The sequence below is a fragment of the Cottoperca gobio genome, chromosome 3 (genome assembly GCF_900634415.1).
Source record: "Cottoperca gobio chromosome 3, fCotGob3.1, whole genome shotgun sequence".
In the NCBI taxonomy this organism is placed as follows: Eukaryota; Metazoa; Chordata; class Actinopteri; order Perciformes; family Bovichtidae; genus Cottoperca; species Cottoperca gobio.
Genome location: NC_041357.1, coordinates 16,074,456 through 16,098,675, shown reverse-complemented (window position 1 = coordinate 16,098,675; position 24,220 = coordinate 16,074,456). Strand labels below are relative to the sequence as shown.

The 24,220-nt window shown below is 40.5% G+C and overlaps 3 protein-coding genes across 8 annotated transcripts; 1 reads left to right on the top strand and 2 right to left on the bottom strand.

The window, feature by feature from the left end:
- Positions 1 to 835: 835 nt before the first annotated feature.
- adprhl1 (ADP-ribosylhydrolase like 1) lies at positions 836 to 5,212 on the bottom strand. Its single transcript, XM_029456555.1, has 7 exons — positions 4,850 to 5,212; positions 3,399 to 3,563; positions 2,832 to 2,957; positions 2,514 to 2,654; positions 2,132 to 2,259; positions 1,907 to 2,039; positions 836 to 1,816 (listed from the first exon to the last, which is right to left on the bottom strand). The coding sequence occupies exons 1-7, from the start codon at positions 5,061 to 5,063 to the stop codon at positions 1,647 to 1,649; spliced, it is 1,077 nt and encodes a 358-aa protein (XP_029312415.1). The 5' UTR covers positions 5,064 to 5,212; the 3' UTR covers positions 836 to 1,646.
- A 1,504-nt stretch (positions 5,213 to 6,716) lies between these two features.
- Positions 6,717 to 13,045, bottom strand: dcun1d2b (DCN1, defective in cullin neddylation 1, domain containing 2b). 5 transcript variants are annotated; one of them, XM_029456531.1, is made up of 8 exons: positions 12,894 to 12,987; positions 11,239 to 11,293; positions 10,707 to 10,923; positions 10,437 to 10,605; positions 10,054 to 10,184; positions 9,866 to 9,948; positions 9,413 to 9,509; positions 6,717 to 9,206 (listed from the first exon to the last, which is right to left on the bottom strand). In XM_029456531.1, exons 3-8 carry the CDS (start codon positions 10,879 to 10,881, stop codon positions 9,130 to 9,132), a joined length of 732 nt encoding a protein of 243 aa, XP_029312391.1. In that variant the 5' UTR covers positions 10,882 to 10,923; positions 11,239 to 11,293; positions 12,894 to 12,987; the 3' UTR covers positions 6,717 to 9,129. The 5 variants fall into 5 exon arrangements, with proteins under 5 accessions (XP_029312391.1, XP_029312375.1, XP_029312366.1 ...); XM_029456515.1 differs by lacking the exon at positions 11,239 to 11,293 and having other exon boundaries at positions 12,894 to 13,045; XM_029456506.1 differs by lacking the exons at positions 11,239 to 11,293; positions 12,894 to 12,987 and adding an exon at positions 12,040 to 12,215.
- On the top strand, positions 13,035 to 23,500 carry tmco3 (transmembrane and coiled-coil domains 3). 2 transcript variants are annotated; one of them, XM_029456467.1, is made up of 14 exons: positions 13,035 to 13,152; positions 15,719 to 16,032; positions 16,773 to 16,940; positions 17,765 to 17,944; positions 18,065 to 18,265; positions 18,545 to 18,673; positions 18,836 to 18,928; positions 19,378 to 19,564; positions 19,939 to 20,056; positions 20,149 to 20,344; positions 20,481 to 20,631; positions 20,742 to 20,821; positions 20,915 to 21,064; positions 22,068 to 23,500. In XM_029456467.1, exons 2-14 carry the CDS (start codon positions 15,775 to 15,777, stop codon positions 22,179 to 22,181), a joined length of 2,025 nt encoding a protein of 674 aa, XP_029312327.1. In that variant the 5' UTR covers positions 13,035 to 13,152; positions 15,719 to 15,774; the 3' UTR covers positions 22,182 to 23,500. The 2 variants fall into 2 exon arrangements, with proteins under 2 accessions (XP_029312327.1, XP_029312334.1); XM_029456474.1 differs by having other exon boundaries at positions 13,055 to 13,155.
- Positions 23,501 to 24,220: the final 720 nt, after the last annotated feature.

Here is a 24,220-nt window from a genome sequence, read left to right as displayed (position 1 = left end):
TCAACATACTGGCGTCAGGGCTGATAGTGGTTTTCCGAGAATCTGGTCTATGGAGAATAGAGGACATGCGAAACTTAATCCCTGTAGCCATCTGCAGCCAAGCATACCTGAATAGTTATGGATATTGACAGCAGAGTTGAAGGATGAATGGCAATTCATTACATTTACAATTGCATGAAAATAGTGTCAGTGCTGGATGCATTATTGAGAGGGGATGTGTAATTATGTCAGGCCTCTTATTACTAATACTGTCATTAACTGAGTGTAGTGTTTCCCACGGGTAGAACAATTCCAGTATTTGTTTTAGTGGATATTTTGTGGTTTGCACATAAATCTATATTCCCACTGAGACTGAGAGGAAGATTTTAATTTCCTTGCACTATTTTGAATATGTACGTAGTAGATAACCTAGACAAGGCTTAGAATTTAACAACCACACCATTTTACCGGTGTCAAAATATGGGACCATAAAACTAGTCGTAATAATGAAAAATAATAAAAGACTACATTTTCTCTTACATATTAATCTTCTTAATTAACTGGATGTACCAGAAGTCATCCCACCCCTGCAGCAAAATAGGTAAGATAAAATGGTCAGACTTGAAGTGAAGTGCCCCAGCAGTGTGAACTTGTTATAGGTGATTAGTGCGGGGGATTGCAGAGGAGAGTTGTGCAGCAAGAAGAGGAAATCTGGTAGAAAATTAAGATAGGAGACAAGCTGCTCGTGAAAATAAACGTAGTTAAGATAAAGAGAGACAGGCACTTCATGCGTGATGTATATCGGAGTCCATTTTAATGTTCATATCATATTAATATTCAACATGTAATTGCTAGGTGCTTTCATAATATATTACACTAATACCTGACAAGAGCATAACAGTGCAAACAATATTTGATCACAGTAGAAGATAAAATGATTACTATCCTACAGCTCACTAATGATATGCATAAAAGTTCAAATCATTTCAAATTGTCCACCACATGTTACATGCATTTAAAAGATGTATGTAGATTCAAAACTATTGAAACTTATTGTGGAGAGAGACGTATGCTGTTAGGCTTTATCAATCTTGTTTGCTTAATGTTTTGAGGACTTAGATACTCCATGACACAACATAACTATGTGCTTTATGTTAATACAGGTTAGCTTTGGAAAAAAAAAGGAAAAGGTCAGAGAAGGAAATGATCTTTTGTGTGTACATTTTAACTGGGTAACTAGTTTCATATTCTTTGTTAAAATAAAAGTTGTAAAGGCCGAACAGTTTTTCCCACAGTGTCAATAATAATATTAGGTGGAGACAGGTTATTCCTCCCTGCCATCAACAGAACATGACTTTTATGCAAACAGAGTGCTCCAGAGAGATGATCTCACAGGGAAGCATTCATGACGGAAAAGGCTGAAGCTCAATACCCTAAATGGTCTCCCTTTTGATGTTCCTCTGACTCACATCTACAGGGACAGGTCAATTTTTCCAATTCATAACAGACAGAGGAGGGCAATAGAGGCAGGGAGAGGACAGGACGCCACTTAAGTCTATTGGGATACTACCAAGGAGGACTAGAGTGTAGTGTGGGACAAAGGGGAAGCAGTTTGACAGCCATGTGCAGTTCCTTTGATAGCCAGTTCAGGCCAATGAAGGGCAGGATTACTTGTCTGTGCATTTCTCTGCAGTGGCTGCTTTGTAAAGCTTTTCTCCCAGCTCCTCCAGATGCCCTCTTTTGTCCAAATCCTGGTACAGGCTTGGGGGAACCTGAGTCAGGCCATGCATGAGGCCGTAGAGACATCCTGCGATCAGGCCTGTGGCTTCACTCTCACCTAAAAAAACAGAGTATTTTCACCGAAGTCACAGTGAGCAGGCTGTGTGTTTTTTCTGACTGTGTATTGAAACATCTTGCAGGTCCTCACCTCCATGAAACATGGCTCGTTTACACAGTTCAGCCCAGTCACTCCCTGCTGCCAGCAGGGCATCGTAGGCTATCATGGGGGCATCATGACCTCTGCGGCCCGCACGGCCCTCTGAGCTCCAGTGCTTATAAATCTGTGTGGACGAGGACAGAGCAAAAGCAGCACACTGTTCCGGTTAGCGGTTCTGTAAGCTTTTCTCTATGTGTGACAGAGAGGCAGGTTTACCTTGTCTGTCTCCTCCGCGTCATAGCGATCAGGAAAGGAAGGTTTATTCTGTTCTTCCCTCTCTATCTCTCTCTCTTCCAAGTAAAACTGCCACTTTGCCTCGAAGTAGAACCAGTTTTCCTGATACTCTGCATAGGAAATGCACAATCACATACATTACTGGTATCATGTGATAATCATGCTCTCTCAGACACATGTGCATACTTACAGAACTCAGACAATTACTAATAAAAAAAGAAAACAAAAGGAAAATTACTACATATACTGACAAACACATATTGATTTGACTCCTTTTCTTATGTTTATACATCGAACCTTCGATTGACCTGGATTAATCCACCAAGCTGTAAAATGATGTCCCCCGACAGAAACACAATCTAACCTGCCAAGTGTCGTATGGTCTTCTTGCAGTACTCCTCAGCCCGAGGGATGGCCTTCATGAGCTCGCGGCCCCACATCACGAGAGGTTTCCCCTGGATCGCATAGGATGCAAACAGTGCTGTTGTCAGGGAGCCTAGAAAACCTGAAGCCAAGAGTGACACCACAAGTCAATTGCGTCTACTGTACTGACATCAGTACCGATGTTCTTGCAGGTAAAATATAATTAAAGATACTTTTAATAGTTTGTCAGCAGCACAATAATCAGCCTGTAGTTTGATTAGATTTGTTTAGCTAGTTAAGAAACTGCCATCATTGTCACCTGTGGGATGGTTGTGGGTCATCCTCCCAATCTCAACGCTGACCTCCACCAGGTTGTCTATTCTCTCAGGTTGCCAGTATCTCATACCCACACACATGGCCTTGGCAGCTGCCCCGAACCCAGATCCTGAACATAAAGTAGACACATATGCACACATCCAGAAACATTTTATACTGTAGTTTAGATCTGCAATGATTAGTTAATCAACAGAAAAAGAATCGGAAACTATTTTGATATTTGATTAATTGTTAGTCATTTAAATTAAAAAATGGCAGAAATGCTGTTTTCAGCCTCTCAAATATGGAGATTTCCTGCATTTACATATATCATTTGTATATCATATTAAACTTAATATCTTTGGGTTTTGGACTGACAAAATAAAACATTTAAAAACAACACCTTTGGCTTGAAGGAAATGGGATGGACATGTTTCACTGTTTTTATAGACTGAATGATCGAACAAGATAATAATCTTTAGATGAATTGATAATGAAAAAAAAAATTAGTTTCAGGCCTACTTATGTTGAAAAAAATAAATAAAAAGCAATATCTAAAATGTCCAATGACCTTTTTCATTGAAGGGTGTATGCCAGGCGAGCAGGAAGTTGTGAGGTTTGAGGTGAACACAGCCCTCCACTGTAGTCGGATCAGGGGCTCTGCCCTGGAGAGACACCATGGCTTCAACATAGAGACGCACCAGCTCCCGGTACAGATCCTCCAGACACCAGTAATCTGGATGCACGCACACACACAGTGAGTGAGAGTCATTCATGATTGGCATGCAAGGCGAGATGAGTGGTTCTGCAGTCGGCTAAATTTAGCCTCACTGCCACACCACAGATTAGGACCAGCATGCCTGCGGAGCGAGTGGAGTCACTTCCATACACCATGAGGTCAAGAGGGATCCACGGGCAGAGCCCACAGCCATCCTACTAGAATTTGTTTATGTGTGTGTGTGCGAGTGTGAGAGAGAGCCTATGATGACAAAATAGCATCACCTCTAATTTAGTGATTGAGGATTTTGATGAAAGACGGGGACCTTTAGCCTCTTGACTGGACTGTGATTCCGTTACACAGAGGATGAGGAAGGATATTTATACATTAATAAATTCTTAAATTAAGGTGTGAAAAGAGGGAGTTAAGAAAATAATCATTCTTGTCTTTCTGATTTTATTTAAGTTCCTCTATTCTCTGCTTCAGGTAAGAATGTAACACCGTATTTCTGCTGAAACGTTTGCTTTTACACACCGTTCTGTATTCAGATTGACAAAGCAAACACTCACATTCACAACATTCATTCCACTCCATAATATTTGTGTGTCTGTGTGTGTGTGTGTGTGTGTGTGTGTCTGTGTGTGTGTGTGTGTGTGTGTGTCTGTGTGTGTGAGTGTGTGCAGGCATGCTGGATTGTGGCTAAATAGGGATTCCTAATCTCAATAGATGTCATCACCATTTCACAGGACCACTGTCATTGGCTTTGAATCGAGTCTGCAGCCAAACATGATACCGGTAGATTATGGAGGAGTCTGACCTGCTATTGTTCTGTAAAGGAGAGCCGAGGGTCAGCTTTTTCAAAGTAGTCTATTTTGGACTTTTCTATCCTGGTAACTCCTGGTCACCATGCGGGGGCTTGAAATGACATTTGAGTGATTTGTAGTTAGGCTTCTACTGAGATATTGTCTTTGATGACCGGTTGCAAGGCTGGATTATGGTATGTCAGTAGGTTTTGTCTTTCAGAAATGTTCTGCCAGTTAGTGATTAGCAGCTTCTATTGACTGTATAGAAGAAGCTATTCTGGTCCTTCTAAATGTAGACCGATCTGACGTTGTGTCTGTATTTCATTGAACTGATAAAGAACGAAAGGTTTTGGTTTTGTCTCAAGTTATTTGTGTGAATTTTGATTTGATATTTAACATTTCAAAATAGAAGAAGCAAATGAGTGCTAGTATTTCCGCTCTTTAATCTGCCTCTTATATAATCATAAATCATCTTGTCATTGACATCGATCCTAAACGTACCTGTTATGAGTGCTTCTGCTGTGGTGATGTGCATCAGCGTTGCATCACTCAGGGGCCAGTTATCTGGGTCTAGTTTCTGGACCTCGAGTCCCCCCAGAGAGGCCAGCTCCTCTTGGATCTTCTTGCCTGACGTGCAGCCTTCCCAACGGCCCTTTCTGTAGCCCAATGCATCACCAACAGCACCCAGAACCATGGCTGCCTTGAATTTCTCCATGATACTGGACTCACCCAGCCAAAAAAAGGTATTCTCTTTGATGAAGCTGTCACACCTCTCCTGGGATTTAGATGGTTCCTGGCACAAACAAATGCCTTTCAGCTGGGCTTCTTCTTCTTCAATACCTCAACAGACTCACAGTCACAGAAACTCTCTTGCCCCAAAACATCCTGAAGATCTTCAAACAGCCTCACCAGCTCTGACAATTTTGTTAAGACTTCGGCTTGATGTGCATCCACCATCTGTCTCCACTACGCACACACGAAAGCATCACGTTATCAGCCGCAGTTTCTTTGTGTTGGGCGGCGGGGAGTTCAGCTGTGATCAGGTGTCTCCTAAAAAGGCAATCCCCATGGCCCCAAAGCTTAAAAGCTGGAAGGCTGGGTGTGGAGTGGTAATGGGGGGCTGGACGCAGTGGAAGAGATGCTAATGTGCTGCTGGGCTGGAGAGCAAGCTCGTCAGCTGGTGCTGGACCTTGTTGACATCCCTCCCGTCCCATGGGAGGAGGGTCGGAATGGAGCATCATCCCGACTCCATGAGCCTGCCTCCTTCTTTATAGAAGCTCAACTCTGTAATCTTTACCTCACTATTTTAAAACTGACTTATTAATCATCTCCTGCCCTGACATTAGCTGATCTCCCCTGCATTTACGTGCACTGCATCCGAGAGTTCCCCTCCCTCTCAGTTCCTTTACTCTTCACCTAATGCCTCGATTGTACCCCTTTTGAGACAATCTGTTATTCCCAACCCTTCCTTTTTGAATGTTTGTGAATTCTGACCTCAACATACTCAGTGTAACAGTAGACTAAGCATTACCAGACGAGCCAATGATGATATGCAGCAGGAGTGTAACCTGATAAGGGACAACTGTTACCAAGCTGACATTTTACATACACTCTCAAACACACAAGCAGGAATATGGAGATTTGTTTAATTCATTACTGCAATTATATAGTGGGTGGTGGTCTAGTGGTACGGCTTCAATACCAGGGCTGCCACCATAGTGCCCCTGAGCAAGGCACTTAACCCTGAGTTGCTCCAGGGGGACTGTGTCTGTAGTTAGTTCACTGTAAATTGCTCTGGATTGGAGCGTCTGCTAAGTGACAAATGTAACAAATGTAATGTAACATTAAGTTTACATATCTCTGACATCAGTCCATGTAAAAACCTGCTGACTTCTGGGCCTCCATTGGACATGAACAACTTCTGCATAGAGCATAGCATAGTAACACAAATAGCTGGGTGAACTCAATTGTATAATTCTGAACCTTTAGTGGTGTCATAACATAGAATCATTTTTAGTTTTACAGAACACCGTTATCTGATCCAAATAATTATTAAAATGATTATAAAGAAAAAACGAACACAATTAGTTGCTGACGTTTCTGTTTTACATGAGTGAAGAGTTTTGTTTGATGAAATTAATAACAGTTTGTCACAATGAAGATCAAGTTGTATATTTTAGCTGCAATTTTGCATTTGCACATTTGTGATTAATGTTTTGATTTCAGAAAAAATGTAATATCGGCATACTGATTTCAGCACAACACAATCCTGCTGACCACTCTCTTTGTTTCTGACAAGGAAACAAACATTTGTTGTCAATAGTAACTGCTGTACTTGGTAGATAGAGGTACATCTTTTACAAGGCTCTTAAAAACAACATGCTTTATTCACAAATTTCTTAAAGAAAACAATGTACGGTATGCTTCTGTGACAAAACATAATATTTTGTAAATACCTGTTTTCTTGCCGACAAAAATAATACTGTGTTTGATAAGAATGATCTGCATGACTTGACACAGTTGACCACACATTTGACAAATAAAAACGTACCAAATGTACCATATTAGCAAACTGAATAACCTAAAGATGTGACATTTTCTTGCTCCTAAACCACAGACGATGTCAGATAATAAAGTCAACAACAATCAACTGGGAAGAGCTTTCACACCATCTCGCTGTGTTGGAGATTTGAGCACAACTTGGGACGGTCAGAAAGTTATATGGGATATTTCATTCCACCAACACATATCTAACTTGCCTAGTTACAAATATGAACAATATGAGACATTTACCAGCTGCTACAGTGACTGTTTCAGTCATGATGAAGCTGTTTTCTTTGCCACTAATGTGCATTCAATCTTTAGACAAATTCCCATCCTGATTATCCATTAAAGTCTACTTCATGCACACCACCTTAGTTCACGACTAACCTGTGCCTACATAAATATGAAAACTTAAACACAGGTTTGTCAACGCAAGGAAAACGAAAGGCATTCATTTCCCCTGTAGTTGGATGTGAAATTTGATGCAGGGAAATAATCCATCCTAATTTCAGCAAATGTTTTATCATGGTGACAACAATTGGAAAAACCAGATAGGATAGTTAGACAGCAAATAATGATGCAAGTGCAGGAGGCCACTTGCTGCTCACTGTGACTGGGAGAGGACGACTGGTACCTGAGCTCTACCTTCTGCCGCACTCTTTAGCCGAAAAAGGGGGGGGGGGGGGGGGGGGGGAATGCTCTTAGTGTTTATAGTTACACTTAAAGAACAACACTAAATCTTGTGTGGAGGAAAAGCATTGCATGGCAGCGCAAGCACTGTCCTCAAAGTGACGTGTTTATCTTTGTGGTAGTTCTATGGTACTTAAACCTGCCACCATTGCACTACAGTTGCTAATTCATGAAAATCAACAGACTAAAATCTCAAACAGTGTAAACAAACTTAGTTAAAAATACTCTTAGCTGGGATGTAGATGTTCATTTAAAAAGTCTAGTATGTAAGTGAACCTACAGTCAAGTAAACTGAGTAGCTCTGTACAGTACTGCCTGATAAAGAAAACCTACAACAACAGAAAAAGTGTAAATCAGTGCAGTTTGCAGAGTTGGCAAATCACCTGGATAATAAAAAACAGTCAATGTGCCAGTCAGTCAGTCAGTTTCTCTTTGTGTACAACAGTTCACACACTGCCAAACTAAAGTCAACTAAGTATGTAATGCAGAAGCATTTTTAAAATCAGGATCATAACTTGTTCTTATGTACTCATCACGATTCTAAATGTCATTACCTGTTTTCTCAGATATACATTTGTGTTCCTCTAAAACTGAATCTATTCTTATTCCTATGGACATACAGCATTTTACAACTGTAACAATTGTGATTCTGCTGGTTCTGAGCTTGAGAAGCATGCCGCTCCGTCCAATTCTCAGTGTGAATACAAAATGTTGATCTGAACTTTTTCAATGTCGCTCAGTTAAGGTGAATCATAATTTCCTAACTTCTAATCATAATAAAACCAAATGAAAATATTTAGCATTGTATTGTAAAAGAGGCGATATGTTTACCCCAACACACACACACACCACCACCCCACCCCCCCCCCCCCCCCCACACACACACACACGCACACTTTCTCTCGGCTCTCAGTGTGATTGTTAGAGAGCTACACATTCGCAATCTCAGTGAAAATAATGTAGACTACTATTTTTTTCATCCCCTCCTCAACATCCATGGCACTGCTTCACACTAGCTGACATAAACATGCAGATTTTAAACATACTGTCCCATTCACGATTGACAATGTAAGAGGCCACTTCCTACTGCATCTGTAACTTAATCTTCTGCGTGTGCTGAAAGTTCACCGTTACTGTCCCTCCTCACTGTGCCGAGGGTGCAGGTTAGTGAGTAAGTCCGCAGCAGCAGCAGCAGCAGCAGCAGCAGTTCGAAGCCACACCCACTGGTGATTTGCCCATAAGTGATGAGTTTTAGGGTACCCATCATTTCCATATTGCAATTACAAAGTTTGTCTTTGCCAAAAAAAAAACATAATTAATTTCTCTCCTGTTGATTCCCCTTAGGTTTTTCTCTCTGAACTGTTCCAGGTCACTCCCCAGTCAAGGCATCTTATGCAGTTGGAAGAACAATCTTAATGACAAGCTGCAGACAGGCTTATTGAGAAGTACTCTCTTTTTGGCTCATTTGTATAAAAATCCTCATTGAAAAAAAGAAGAAAATTGGGAGAAACACAAACTCCAGTCGCTGCATGAAGTCGGGACAAACACTATGTCATGTTGCGCTTACTCGTCACAATTGGCCGAGCAAACTCCACAAAGTCATCTATGAGGACAGGCCACGCCCCTGAGGAGAGAGAAAAGAATAGCTTCATGTCAATGTTATCCATTGCAATGACGTAGTTGACATCATGTGGCATCAACACACAACGATCGCTTTGATGCAAGCTGGAAGACATTACTCTGGACATGATGTTTGCTGTAGTCTGGGTTAATCAGGGTTAAATCACTGAAATGTATAAACATTACTTTATCCTGCTTTAACAACCTCACCTTCCTCATCATAGTTTGACATGTCGTCCGTGATCATATTGCCGAAGTCGAGGAGGAGGTTCCACGTGTCCTTGGGAATTGAGCGTTTGTGATGCTCCTGAATGCAGCAACAGGAACAGCAGGAGTTAAACATTAGGACAATGTTAGAAATCCCTATGCAGTGAAAGTCAATTCAACAGCCTTTGTGAAACTTAGTTGTTTTTGGCAATGTGTCAAAGACTTGTTGAACGTTTATTTTGAGGCTGTACTTTGTGGTGTTGTTGTATTTGGCTCTATTCTACCAAAGTATTTCCAATAGTTTTGTTTCTTCATATGCAGTTTGTAAATAAGATGGACAGAATATGCAGAAAATAAAATAAATTGTTTTGGAAGTCTATTTATGAGCTTTTAATATGCTTCTGATTCACAGAAAAATAATAACAGGGTGAAAACAGATAATATTTCCTCTCTTACCACCAGGAAGCGGTTCCAGAGATCCAAAAACTTGAAGCGACCTGTGAGAACTAGATTCCAGTAAGCAACAGCCATCTCGAGGTCTAGGACACAAAGTAGAGTAAGATTATTTATTTTTTGTTAATGTATTCAGACAAATCTATCGATCTAATTTGTGCATGCTCTCCATGTTTTTTTCTTACACTTACCTAAACCTTTCTGGCCGGGGTTTTTGGCAAAATTGAAGGTAAACTGGTAGAAGTCTTTGAACTTCCCTGTGTCTTTCAGCTCCTGCTCTAGTCTGGGAAGGATTGCTTTGAGTTTTTCAGGACTGTCACAGCTAGAGGAGAAATTGAGAAAAATCGAGTTATTATGAGTAGTGGTGAATTGCACACACAAACCGGTACAACATGAGGTCTTTTAATGATAGGACTTATACAGTTTGAGATTCAATATTACTGCTCATACAAAACACAGTTTTCAAACAACTTTTACAACTTCTTAACACCTTTATTAACATATTATTGATGTGTCAAGAATGAAGTGACATCTCTGATCAAATAGTGTAGATTTCAGTACCAGTGTTGCTCACCCTAGCTCAGCCATGCCATCTAGGAACTCTTTCCTGCTGAACTCGCACTGCGTGGCCGCTCTGAACTTCCATGCCACCACAAGTATGCTCACGCTAGCTGGATCCAGTATCAGGTCGTCACAGAACTGCTGGACCCCATCAATGCCAATCTTGTTTTCATCCTGGGGGTCTGAAAAGGCAGTCAAGAAGGATGAGCAACAGTGCCAAAGTGTATTGGATAAGGCAAGCAAACTGTGCTAATATTCACTTTAGTTTTTTTGAAACACTTGCCTTTATATCTGTTGTAGAGCTGTTCCAGCTTCTTGCGGTCCACTGAGGTTTTCATGGATTCTTTGTAGTAGAGGTCTGGATTCTGGAAGTAGTTGTCTGTGGCGACTTCTAGTTTCCAGTCATTCTGCGTTAGGCAGTACACGGCTGTCCTCTCCCCGGCCTGTGTGAAGGACATAAACTGCCGAACCTTGTCCTTCTGCGATGACTTCAACTTGTGCTGTAAAACAAGCAGGCACACAAGGTAAGTGCACGGCTGTAGTAACCGGTTAGGGCCTATAAAGACATACACACATATTCCCCCAACCCATTTTAACCCAGAAACCACCTGGTATCAGAACACTACCTGAACAAATATGTTAAGAATAAGCATAACATCAAGTGAAATGTTAAAATGATTAAAGCAGCATTTTAACACACGACTTCAAGGTTTTGTTAAAATACAAGAAGCCCTCATCATTTCAGTTTTCATTGTGCTTTAGTGGTGCATATGAGCAAACAAACTATCACAAACTAGTTACTATACACACTCAACCTGGGGTCTTCAGGACCCCTGGGCGGGACAGGTGGTAATCCAGCCTTCAGGTAGCCTAAATAGGATGCAGAGACATGCATGTGGAGTTGAGGCTGCACATCAACAACACTAAACTTTCTGAATACTTAGATCAGAGTGCACTGATCTGATTTCCATTAAAAACCTCCTGGCTAGAAACTTGTTCCTGTGCTTACTCTGCACACAAACACAGTTGGATGTGGCTACATAACACGCGCCATGACTATAAGATCTGGTCGTTTAAAAAGTAAGACTCCTACCATGCGTGCAACAGCCTACATAAAGTACATTACGAGAAACGAAAACGCTCTCACTTCCAAATGCAATACGACAAGGTTCCGTTAGTTTACAAAAATACCTCATCGGGTTCATTTAATCAAGACGGTCAACGGGAGGATTGCACGTCTTTGAAGAACTGCAGACCTGACCCACCCGATGATCAAAACAGCACATTCACCATGACAGACTAGTGTTTGGTGACCCAGGACGTTTGCTACAGCAGGCTCTCTGCTGACCCGGGGCACACTACAGGCGAGTTACCAAAAAGGGAAAGGTACGTGCGGCAAGTGCTGGTGTCTGGATCTCAAAATACCAACAACTGACCTTCCATTTCCCTCATATTCCCAACACACATCACCCTGGCAATGCGACACTTGGCTGAGGACACCCCGATCCCCCGTATCGGTGTGCCCCCTTAACAGTAGTGACACACGTTATCGGTTTGTGGACTTGTCTAACGGAACTAAAGAATTGCCCCGGTTTCTTATTATTAATCTTACCTACCATTTTATCACACGCTGTTTTGGCCCACTTGATATCCAATTACTCAGGGTGCGCATGCGCGAAAAGACTGCGCTACTGTCGGGGCAATGGCTTCATGGGAGATGTAGTTCCGTCGCGCTCCAATGCCACAGGCCCCTTGTTTTTGAATACCATTCTGCATTAATAGACCAGTTTCGACAAAATATGTATTTGTTCTCAAATTGCTTCAAATGAAAAAACATGTTAAGTCAAAAAGTCCCATTATAACTTTATATCAAACTGTCTGTTGCCATCACATTAAAAATAGTTTTGAGCAAGATAGTCGATAAAACTCAACTTTGAACTTATTTAAACTGCGTTGTTGTTGTTTTTAAAATAAATTGTAGCATGCTAAACGACAGGAAAGACCAACATAAGTAGCTTTAACCAGCTGTCACAATGCACTTGACTCGGTCGAGTAAGAAAACATAACATCTGAAAAACTACAACTCCCATATCAAAGCTGATCAAGATGTTTCGGAAGTAACTTAATCTTAAAATAAAACAAAGTTATATCAGAAAACAATACAGCAGTTGTTCAGTTTCGGCCACGGTTTATGTTAAAGTTATATCGTGACACGTTTTGAGACGTTTCCCATAAAAGTTGCTGATATTAATGTAGCTAACTTATTCAGCTAATGTTAGCCAAGTTGTGTTAGCTTTAACGTCGGTGCCATGGGAGTGTGTGGACTCAGCTGGCTGGAGCTGGTCTGACAGCTCTGAGGAATGTGAGGGCTAATTTAGCTTTACTTACAGCTCCAGAATAGAAAACAGATTGAACTTTATACACATTAAAACAAATGGTACAACTTCTACAGGGATTTCGTCACACCTACCTGGACGGAGTAACGTTAGCATCCCCTTTGCTAGCACGAATATTGTTACCGACGGCTGAAGGTCGAAGTAAACATGAAGTTGGTCACAAATCGGTGAACGCCTGCACCGACGCTGGCTTCAGCTATGTGGCAGGGGAGGAGGAGGGGTGTCGGTGGTGGTGGTGAGGTACAACAGCATGATTGTTCCCTGCTTCTTCTCCAGCTTCTCCTTCAGTCGTAGAGTGGAGTTGGGAGCCAGGATAGTGCACATATTTCGCAGGTAGTTGCTGTCTTTCTTTCTTTATATGTTTCCATTGATGTGTGTTTGGTGCATTGAAGTAATTGACAATTTGACCGACCAATAGTGTTTTCTGAAACATCAGTCATGTCTGGGGTGTGTGTTCTGTCTTGTATGACGTTACTCTTGGCTGCTAAGATATCTTTGATTTGCGTAGTAGGGAATTGATGACATTATTGTTTGGTATTCAGCTGTTTGTATTTATAATTTTAATATGTACATGCATCTATCAGAATAGAGTAACCTCCAGCTTTTAGTAGCCAACATTGGCAACCAGTCAAAACCTCAGTGCAGATCAATGGTGGAAAGTAAAAGTAAAAGCAGTGGCGGAAGAAGCATTCAGATATTTGATTTAAGTAAAAGTAGCAATACTACAATGCAAAAATATTGTGTTCCTAGAAAAAAATCCTGCATTCAAAATTGTACTCAAGTAAAAGTACTATTAGTATTAGCATCAAAGTTCCAAAAGTAAAAGTACTCATCATGCAGAAAGGCCCATTTCACATAAATGTATATACACTGAGTTATAATTATTGATGCATTAATGTGTTCAACAATGTTCCTGTTAATGTTGTAGCTGGTAAATGTGGGGATACTTTTAACTAGTTGTTATACTTCTGGAAATCGTAACCTATAATAATATATCATAATTTGATGATAATTTAGTATTTATGATCTGCAAAGTAACTAAAGTCGTAAAACAAAAATGTAGTGGTGAAAAAAAGTAAGAAAGTACAATATTTCCTTGTGAAATCTAGTGGAGTAGAAGTATAATGTAGCATAACATGGAAAAACTCAAATTACATTCCACCACTGCTAATACATGTACTTTACTTAATTACAGTTTTGAGGGACTTGCATACTTTACTTGATTGCGATATTTCATGCCACTTTATACTTCTACTCCATTACATTTCAGAGAGAAATATTGTACTTACTACTACCCTACATTTCTTTTAACAGCTATACTCGTTATACTTTTACCCACAAACCAGTTTTATGATCACTTTATGAAATATGACTCATTGTTATTGATGAATCCACCCAACAGTATGTGAATTGTGCTGTTGATTTCTAGCAAGAGCAGCAGAGTGACTGCAGTCTAGTTGAACTAAGAAGGACAGAGGAAAAGTTGGAAAGTAAACATTCGTCAGCTTGACTCATACTGACAAAGTGCGGTCCAGCTTCAATGCATTCAATCATTAATGTGTAAGCAAGCACATGATGTCAGCGTACAAGAGGGCATGCTGTTCACAGTAAACTTAAATTAGTCTTTTGTCTTCCAAGTGTAGATAGAAATGCAACGTCACATTAGGTGTCGGCAGAATAACAAGCACTACTGGAATTTATATTGTGTGACGTGATCAGTCAAGTCAAGTTAGCTACAATGTGCTATTAACTACTCTAAGCATCCAATAGGACAGGGCACAGGTGACAGGTGAGTATTTACACAGCTGTTGTTTAAGCTGTTCATCCGAGATCCAAAGATTAAACTGTCTCTTGAGGTGACACTAGTAAGAAGCACATAGTGCAAAAAAGCACAGGCTAACCCACATAACAAGAGAAAGAGCTATCTCTAGTTATATCAAACTTTAGGACAAATACTTTCAGACCCCTTTTTTCGCTTGCTTTTAGTTCAGTCTGAGACTGCCCCATGGCGTTCTGTCAAGTCCCTCCTTAACTTATTTCTAACGTCTTCTTACTGCTTTTTAATCTGTTGTTGGTTTATTTTAACTTTAAACTATTTTATTTTTAAACTTTTGTTTTATCGTAATACATTATGTATTATTGCCGCTTTTCACCTTTTCTTTTTAAATGTTTAATTGTAAAATAAAATAATATATACCTGCATAGAGGCAGATTCTAACTTATCTGACTTGAAATACTTAACTTTCACTATCTGTGCTTTAAATGGTATGACTGACAATTTGTGTATTTCTATCATTTAAATTTTTTTTATCTACACATCCTATGAAGACCTAAACAAACAAGGTGTTGGTTCATCTCTCAATACTTTCACACTTCCCTACGCTGACTGTGGCTTTGGGCTGCAACTAACAATTATTCTTTTGTGGATCAACTGATTATTTGACTAATCATTGCAGCTCTACTGCGGCTCTCAGCACCAAGCCCATCTGTCCTTACGGAATACACCTTTACAAACAAGTCACACATATGTACTGTAATATAACAAATAAATAAGAAGGAAAAAGAAAAATCCTGAAACTGCTGGGCTCTGTAGTTTTTAGCAAACATTGCTCAATCAGGAGTAAACAGTGTGTTTGTTAGGGACTATTTTCAGCTGCAGATTTGGTGAGCTTGTGAATTTTGAGGGCATCAGGACAGTGTATCAGACAGTTTTTGTACAACAATGAAACTCTATGGCACGGAGCTATAAACTATAGGCTTTGGATACACGGACAGTACTTGTTAGTAGGATCAACACCAGAGGTATCCTTTAAACTCCTGACGTCTCCACTACACTTGAATTGTATTAGTCTCCTCCTTATTGTTTTGTTTTTTTAGTTGATCTTTGTTCCTTTCCCAGATCTCTTTCTCTTCATCAATCTTCACACGCGGGTGAAGACAGACGTAGAGATTTGGATGCAGGTTGCATGTTGGCTGCTGTGCCTTGGCACGGCGGGTGCCCTCGTTGTGTTGCAGAAGGACCAGGTGGCCGAGCAAGCCATCAAGCTTTATCGGAGCAAAGGGGTGGCACACGGCCACAGCTGGGTGAAAAGCAACTGCAAGCTGCTGGTTGGACTCCTGCGTCAGAAGAATGTGGTTGTCAGGAAGCTGACGGCCGCTGCTGATGCTGTTGGACGAGACCGGAGCCTTTCAGAACCAGAGAGGCTCTTCCAGGTACCAGACTGAGAATAAATACCAGATGGAGCAAAGGCCCTCTGTTGATTTGGTGGTGTATTTGGTCTTTGTCTCTCTGTGTGTTGACACAGAAGCTTAACAATAGTACCTGTTCATATTTCATAGTTCAGGTTTCACATATACAGAGGAGTTGCCTTGGTTACATTAAAGCAGCAACTAACAATTATTTTTATTATGTAGTTCTTGTTTTTTTCCAGACAAACGGATAAAAACCAAAAGATATTAAATAAAAAATTATGTAAAGCAAAACACTTGAAGGCCACCGTAGGTTCTTCTACACACTTGGAAAGGGAGGAGTGAGCGGAGGGGTATTCAGTTTGTTGCAATCTGCAAGGCTCACCGCTAGATGCCACTTAAATCTTATACACTGGTCCTTTTTTAAATATCATTTGGTAAATCAACTAATTCTTTCAGCGCTGGGTTAGATAATGGCTGGACGCCAGGCTAGGTTCAATGGCTTCTAGTTAAATCTCTATAAAACATTTCTAGCCAAATCAAGTGGCTTATTCTTCTCACAATGATAACTATTCTTCTCATTTTAACCCACCTTATCTGGATCTATTTTGCCTTATATTATATTTCTCATGGCCGAATCTCTGATAGACACCTACATTTCTCTCGTCTAGTGTCGTCAAAATAAAGACCATATACAGAAGCTTCAGTAAAAGAGGTTATTTTACAGTTTAATGAGTGACTGGTGTCTCCCTGTCTGCATCCAGGTTCACACTCTGGAGGTTTTCCAGAAGGAGCTGAATGAGAGCGAGCACCTGGTGTTCCAGGCGGTGCACAGCCTGCAGAGGGCGCTGCAAGGAGACTACAGGGATGTGGTCAACATGAAGGAGAGCAGCAGACAGAGGCGGGAGGCCCTCAGGGAGGCAGCCATAAAGGTGAGGATGCATGGTCAACAGTGTTTCATGGAGAGGGCTCTAGTCAAGACAAACTTAATCGATTCCATGTCAAGTCCAAGACCAGGTCCAGTCGATTCCAATTCAAGACCAAGTCCAAAGGCAGTCCAGACCGAGTCCAGACCGAGTCCAGAGCAAATTGTGTCTTGTTCAAAACCATAATAGGCATAGTGTCTTTCAAATGTAATCCTCTGCTCTCCTGCGTAACCGCGCACACAGCTTGGTTAATGAAGGCAAAGATAACAGACTAGGACAGAGTATATTGCTTGTCCACAATACTTACTCATTTGCATTACGTGTCACATCCGAGACCAAGACAGTACCGAGTCACACAAGGCATACGACAATTATTAATTAATTCATTATTTTGTCTATAAAATGTAAAACATGGGGAAAAATGCCCAGAGTGACATCTTCGAAAATGTCTTGTTTTGTCCGAGCAACAGCCTAAAACTCAAAGATATTCAATTCAAAACAATATGAAACACATAAAAGTAGCAAATCTTCACATTTCAGGAGCTGGAACCAGACCATATTTGCCATTTTTCCCAAGTGTAATAACCTATTGATGAAACATTTTTATCTTGATTTATGATCTGTCGTGCAACTAATTGAATAATTGTTTAAGTTCTTGATCATATCGTTGCGATCCAAATGAAGGATTTTATCATATATGACAATATCAGACAAATATTATGATATTGATGCCAACCCCATTGCCTATATGTGCTGTGAGTGTAGTTAGTGTGAGTTTTTGTTAACATGACTGTAAAGTTACTTGCTAATACACACCTGTCCCCTTTCAGGAGGAACAGGAGTATATGGAACTGGTGGCTGCTGAGAAGCACCAGCAGGACGCTATTAAGAGCGCTTTAGCCCAGAATAAGACTCTGTCCATGCTCGATGAGATCCTGGAGGACGTCAGGAAGGCAGCGGACCGGCTGGAAGAGGAGATTGAGGAGCACGCCTTTGACAACAACAAACAGGTCAGCGAACAACAGCATTCACAGACTAGTCATGATACCAACTTCAAAATTGAAGTTGCGTGTTAACAATGTAGCGTAGTTAGTAACTTGTGCCTCCTTCCATACTCTCGGTTTGTGTAGATGAGAGGAGTAAATGTTGAGGCAGTGTTGAGAGTGGACGAAGACGATGAGAATGGAGGGAAGAGGAAGAACAAGTCCAAGCAGAAGGAAGTGGAGGATGACCTGGGACTGAGCATGCTCATCGACTCGCAGAACAACCAGTATGTCCTCACCAAACCACGAGACTCCACGATGCCGAGGGCAGACCATCACTTCATCAAGGTCAGTTTATGAGTAGGGAAGTTTCTAGTATTTGATCCAGTTAAACTGTACCAAACCTTTACCCCCATGTTTTTATCACATGTAATGTATGGTACGGGAAATGGTGTCATGCCTTACTTTGAAGAAATGAACCAATGTGGTCAAAACAAATAAATTGAAGGAAATATGGGAAACCTTTTTAAGCAATTCCTGGAAAGTGGTCAGGCTGGAATTAATGAGTGAAATTGCTAAATATATATATACAATAGATATAATGTTAAAAACAAACCTTCTGTGCAGGACTTGGTGTCGATTGTGATGTTGTCGCTGCCCTGTGGTTGGATCTGCTCTCTGGTCGGTCTTCCTCCAATGTTTGGATATATCATCTGCGGGGTCCTGCTCGGTCCCTCAGGCCTCAACAGTATCAAGGTGTGTGTGTGTGTGTGTGTGTGTGTGTGTGTGTGTGTGTGTGTGTGTGTGCGTGTGCGTGCACGTGCGTGTGCGTGCGTGCGTGTGCGTGTGCGCATGAGATCAGACTTAAAGAACGACACCAGTCTGTGCTAGTTGTTAATGTCAGTGTCTGTGTTGCAGTCTATGGTCCAGGTGGAGACTCTGGGGGAGTTGGGTGTGTTCTTCACTCTCTTTGTGGTGGGATTGGAGTTCTCACCTGAACGACTTCGAAAGGTAAACAACAGTCATTTGAAATTTAGATCATTAGATTTGTGGTTTAAGTATACTGTTTGGCATTTGACTTACATTTCTCACTTGCATGAAGGGACTTGATACTTAATTTTTATTTCTGCTATTTGTCACTTCTTTTCTCAGTATCTACACCTTCTGCTAACATTTCCTGATGTTCCTTTTCCTGGAAATTGGCAATATATGTATCGTTCTAAGTTAATGTTACCTGAAAAATCACCAAAGCAATTAATTTATGCCCTTGAATGTTTTAGTTAATGTTCTGTTAGAGTTTAAGTAGTTTAAAATATACCTGCTTTTAGTTAGTTGCTTACTTCCATTAAGTCAGCTGGTGTGTGTGTGTGTGGTGTGTGTGTGTGTGTGTGTGTGTGTGTGTGTGTGTGTTTGTGTGTGTGTGTGTGTGTGTGTGTGTGTGTGTGTGTGTGTGTGTGTAGGTATGGAAGACATCAGTCCAGGGGTCGTGCTACCTCAGTTTGTTAATGGTGGGGGCTGGTTTGTTGTGGGGACAAATCCTACATATTCGACCCATCCAGACTGTCTTCATTTCCACTTGCCTGTCCCTGTCCAGCACTCCACTAGTGTCCCGCTTCCTGGCCGGGGGGAGCAGAGGGGACAAAGAAGGTATGTAGGTATGTCTGTGCACATAAATGAACATAGATGTGCGTAGTAAGTAGTAATAGAGGGCTGCAGGGATGGCACATTTTGTAGGCCAACCCGAAAGTTACTCATATTCAGACTTGTTAATAATATCCGAGAGGCTTTATTCAGACGGGGAACTATTGGACATCTTGTTACTTTAGATCCATTTTGCTCGGTAGGCATCTGTGATTATCCAGCAAGCCTAAATATAGAAATAGTTGAAGAATATATCTAATTTAACGCAGCTGTTAAATACCATTAAGTCTCAGTACTTGAATTAAATACATTAGAAATACTGTATTTTTAAAATAAATTCTTGATGACACTGATCGATAATGTGAATGTGTGTGAGACAGGTGAACTGGACTACAGCAGCGTTCTCCTCGGGATGTTAGTGATGCAAGATGTTCAGCTCGGACTCTTCATCGCCGTCATGCCGAGTCTGATCCAGGCACAGAGTGGAGACGTGGACAGGTCAGTTGTTGTTGTTTTTTGCTTGTGTCTTCTCCTCAACCAAAAGCACACCAAGCTTATTTAAATCTGTTGTGCCCCTTTGTGAAACACAGCTTCCTGTTTGGAAGTCTCCGCGTGTTTTACCTCCTGGCTCAGGTCCTGGTCTCTCTGGCTGCTGTTCTGCTGCTCTGTTTGTTTCTCAAATCATTCCTGATTGGCCCCTATTACAAGAAACTGCATGCTGAGAGCAAAGGCAACAAGGAGATCTTGGTGCTGGGGATGGCAGCTTTTATCTTTTTCATGCTGACGGTACACACTTTGCGTTTAATCATTTATTCTTAGTTTTCCTGCATTTATCTGATATTTCTCTTCCAGTGTGGTGTTATTTAACCTCATGTGAAGAAGCTGTTTGTGTTGATTTCTCTCTCTCTGACTGATACTGTAGGTGACAGAGCTTTTTGACATTTCTATGGAGCTGGGCTGTTTCCTGGCTGGAGCTCTGTTGTCCACACAGGGTCACATGGTTACCACGGAGGTCATGGGATGCATCGAGCCGATCAGAGATTTCCTCGCCATCATCTTCTTTGCCTCCATCGGTCAGATCCAACATGGCAATTTAAGACCAATCCCAGCTTTATCATCTTGTTACACTTTTGTACCAGAGATACTTTACTGCATCATCTCATGTGTTTGTGTGACGCTGCAGGCCTCCACGTGTTCCCGACATTCGTGGTGTATGAACTCACCATTTTGCTGGTGCTAACACTCACACTCGTCATTATGAAGGTGCAGCACTTTTTCTCTCTGTTCGCTCTTCGGCTTCTCCATTGTACCTTTGTGTCACACTCTCAGTCCCTCCTCTCTCATCTGTCCTCCCAGTTCATGATGGCCGTACTGGTGCTGTCGGTCATCTTGCCTCCAGGCTCTCGACACATACGGTGGATTGTCTCAGCCGGTCTGGCTCAGGTCAGCGAATTCTCCTTCGTCCTGGGCAGCCGTGCGCGTCGAGCTGGCATCATCTCCAGAGAGGTCAGTAAGGACTGAATATATATTTGTTATTTTCCTCTTCAGACAGAAAAGGGCTCAGGTGGTCTTAGGCGCCCCAGTCCATTTTTATAGTCACTGCTGGAATTTTCATCTGCTTTTATTATTCTTTATTTAAATTCTTCCGATTTGTGTGAATGCTTTGTATTGTCTATACAAAACCCCACAAAAAAAGGCAGTTTAAAAATGATATGAAAACCTAGAAAGCAGCAAATCTTCACATTTGAAAACTCTATCTCAAAAATGATCATATTTGCTGTAGATACATTTTCTGTTGATTTGATCAAGTAATCGATTAATTGTTTTGACTCTAAAATAAAGATTATTATCACTGTTGTAATTATATCTTGAGCTGCTGAACAGCTTTCTGCTGAAGGTCTTCAACTATAGTGTAAACATTTTTGACTTGATAGAGATGACTGTACATTTAGGTAAATCAGTTAAGGTGCTCGTATGGTGCTAAGCTGGTATCTCAAATCAGGACTAATAGAACCACAGCTATCTCTTTGCATTGATTCCACCTGTAATTTAGGTGAATTGACCATTTAAACTTTCCTCTTTTTGTCTTTTTTTTGTTATGAGTAACCATGTCGATATATCTCGTTGGCGAGGCAACGTGGATTATACACGTCAAATAAATAAATATACAAGTGTAGTCCACATATACAGTATGATATGCAGTATTGATGGAGTGTAGGTGTCAGTCTCTATACAAATGACCAGTGAAGTCTATAATACTGAAATACTTATGAATTACTGAATTACACTGCCATGTGCAATATTCACATTTACAACTTTTTATCAACCACTTTGTACGTATATTATTTATATTCTATTTAACTATTGTGCACTCACCACTTTACTTCATATGTTCTTTTGCTTTTTCCCCGTTGTGGGACTAATAAAGGATTTCTGATTCTGATTCTGAAATAGTATTAACTAATGGTTAGATTTTCTCCTTCTCTATTTTTTACGTCCCTCTGCTCAGGTGTACCTGCTGGTTCTCAGCGTCACCACCCTCAGTTTGCTGCTGGCGCCGGTGCTGTGGAGAGTTACCACACACAAATGGGTTCCCCGGGCTGAACGCAAAACAGTCACATGACCAGACCGGCTTCGAGTCGAAAAGGTTCCTGTGTAACTCCGACAAAGCCAACGGCGAGAAGCAGGAATTAAGTCTTATTTGGTCATTCGGAAAGCTTGGACCAAATCTTCCTCTTCTTCTTAAACAGACTCACTGTTTCACTTAAAACCTGGACCATCCAAGTACTGATACCCAATGCTGTTTAAGCTCTTAATTCATAACACATGCCAAAATAATGTCTATAACATTGCTGAACCCCTGCACTCTGTAAAAGATTGACATTATCTGTGACTCTAAAGAACCGTTGATCGGAAGCAGTTCGGTGGAGAAGCACAAGTACTTGATATCCTTCCAGTTCTGATGCTTTTAATGAAGAACAAAAACTAATTTCTCTCTCTACCGTCTGTGTAAGTCAATAGAATTCCTCTTTTGTTTGATCTTCATCAGTTGTTTCTGCACTTCAACTTTAAGTTTTTCTAATTCCTTGTAACAATCATAGAAACCAAATCTTTTATGTAAGAGTAAAACGTTTGGATTACTTAAATATGGGAACATTTTTGTATAATTTACATTGCCTCCTACGTTTCACCATCTCACGTTACTATTACCAACTTTTATGTTATTGCAATTGTCAGATTCATATCCTTACTGAGGTGTAACTGTTCTATCTGCTGTATTTAATATATGGCACTTGTAGTTTATTGTAATCATTGCACTACTGTAATTTATTTTGTATTTTACTTAAACTACAACAAAAGACTATATTTTTACAAAGACTAACAAGAACGACTAAAAAGACATTATTCGTTCTTTTTTTTTTTTGGCTCTCCATTCTCATCAAACCTATGTAAATTTTGATATAATACACATTAGTAAAAAGTAAGACATGGAGATAGTATTAGAGAGCAACTCACAAGAACAAAAAATGCTCATCAGAATTTATTTACTAATGTTACAATAAAAGGAAAATCCTGCACAAGTTACCATTGAATGTCAAAGTTATGTGCCTGCACAACTCGGCTCTGCACTAAAAGCGATCTTCTCCTGCTGTAAATGTTCTTGTCTTATCTTTCATAATGTGCAATGTGAAAATGTCTGTATGTTTGTTATATTTTTTACTTATGTTATATTTTGTTTTATGTTTAACAATTTCCTGCTGTATGTCACACAGGAATATTTTTTTCTTTACTTTGTGTAGAGGATTGAGTTTACATTCTTGTGTTGGTGGCCATCACTGACGCTCCCCCCGGCACAAACAAACGCTGTTTTCATCAAAATGTTCATGTATTTTTGAAATTGTTGAATTCATTTATTTATTAAAAACAAAAATAAGTAATTTTTTTGATGTTCTTAGAATGCAGTACTTTCTCAGTAAAACTCATAATCATAATCAAAAGCAACCTAATACTCCTAAAAGCAGCTATTTATGCTATTATCCTAATACTAGTCATTTCTCAGCAATTTCGTCACTTTGAAGATTCAGAGCTCCGTTTTATGTCTTCTGATTTGAAAACCTCCCAAATTGAATCCTAATGTTAGTCTGAACTTTAATCTCTTATTGTACCTAGATATTATAGACTTTTTAAATCCTTGGTGATTTTGATATCCATGTCTCCTCAAGGCCCTGTCACACATATCCGTATGACAGAAACGTATGCCGGCACATATGAAATATCAGCAATAGGTTAATATAAATTAAGGGTAAGTTGTGATCGTTTGAAGGACGCAGACGTTACGCCGAACAAGGCAGACATACGGCCCTGTCACACAGCTCCGTATAGCAGAAACATGCCGGCTTATATGAAAAGAAGCTCAAAATTTGTCCAAATACGTCCAACTTTTCCACAGCGGTGTTGTAGCTGACGTATACATAACGAATTATTATATGTATGTCCAACATTAATAATAGTATCACTTACCTATTTAAAACGTATCAGAGCGTCTGGCCAACGGAGCTGGAAAAGTGCCATTTGGTGCTGAACGCTAGCTGTACTGTAGAAACACGTTTAATAAGTTACTCCGTTGTCAGGCATAATGTTATTGTAATGTTATGTTAATGT

Excerpts from the sequence above, each read along its gene's own strand:
- adprhl1 (XM_029456555.1), bottom strand. The coding sequence starts at position 5,063 with ATGGAGAAATTCAAGGCAGCCATGGTTCTGGGTGCTGTTGGTGATGCA. Across the intron at positions 2,260-2,513 it reads GACCATACGACACTTGGCAG|AGTATCAGGAAAACTGGTTC; the intron begins GTTAGATTGTGT and ends TTTCCTATGCAG. Across the intron at positions 1,817-1,906 it reads ACGAGCCATGTTTCATGGAG|GTGAGAGTGAAGCCACAGGC; the intron begins GTGAGGACCTGC and ends CTGTTTTTTTAG.
- dcun1d2b (XM_029456506.1), bottom strand. Across the intron at positions 9,949-10,053 it reads CCCCGGCCAGAAAGGTTTAG|ACCTCGAGATGGCTGTTGCT; the intron begins GTAAGTGTAAGA and ends TTTGTGTCCTAG. Across the intron at positions 9,510-9,865 it reads TCTGGAACCGCTTCCTGGTG|GAGCATCACAAACGCTCAAT; the intron begins GTAAGAGAGGAA and ends TGCTGCATTCAG.
- tmco3 (XM_029456467.1), top strand. The coding sequence starts at position 15,775 with ATGCAGGTTGCATGTTGGCTGCTGTGCCTTGGCACGGCGGGTGCCCTC. Across the intron at positions 16,941-17,764 it reads TCAGGGAGGCAGCCATAAAG|GAGGAACAGGAGTATATGGA; the intron begins GTGAGGATGCAT and ends GTCCCCTTTCAG. Across the intron at positions 21,065-22,067 it reads CTGGCATCATCTCCAGAGAG|GTGTACCTGCTGGTTCTCAG; the intron begins GTCAGTAAGGAC and ends CCCTCTGCTCAG.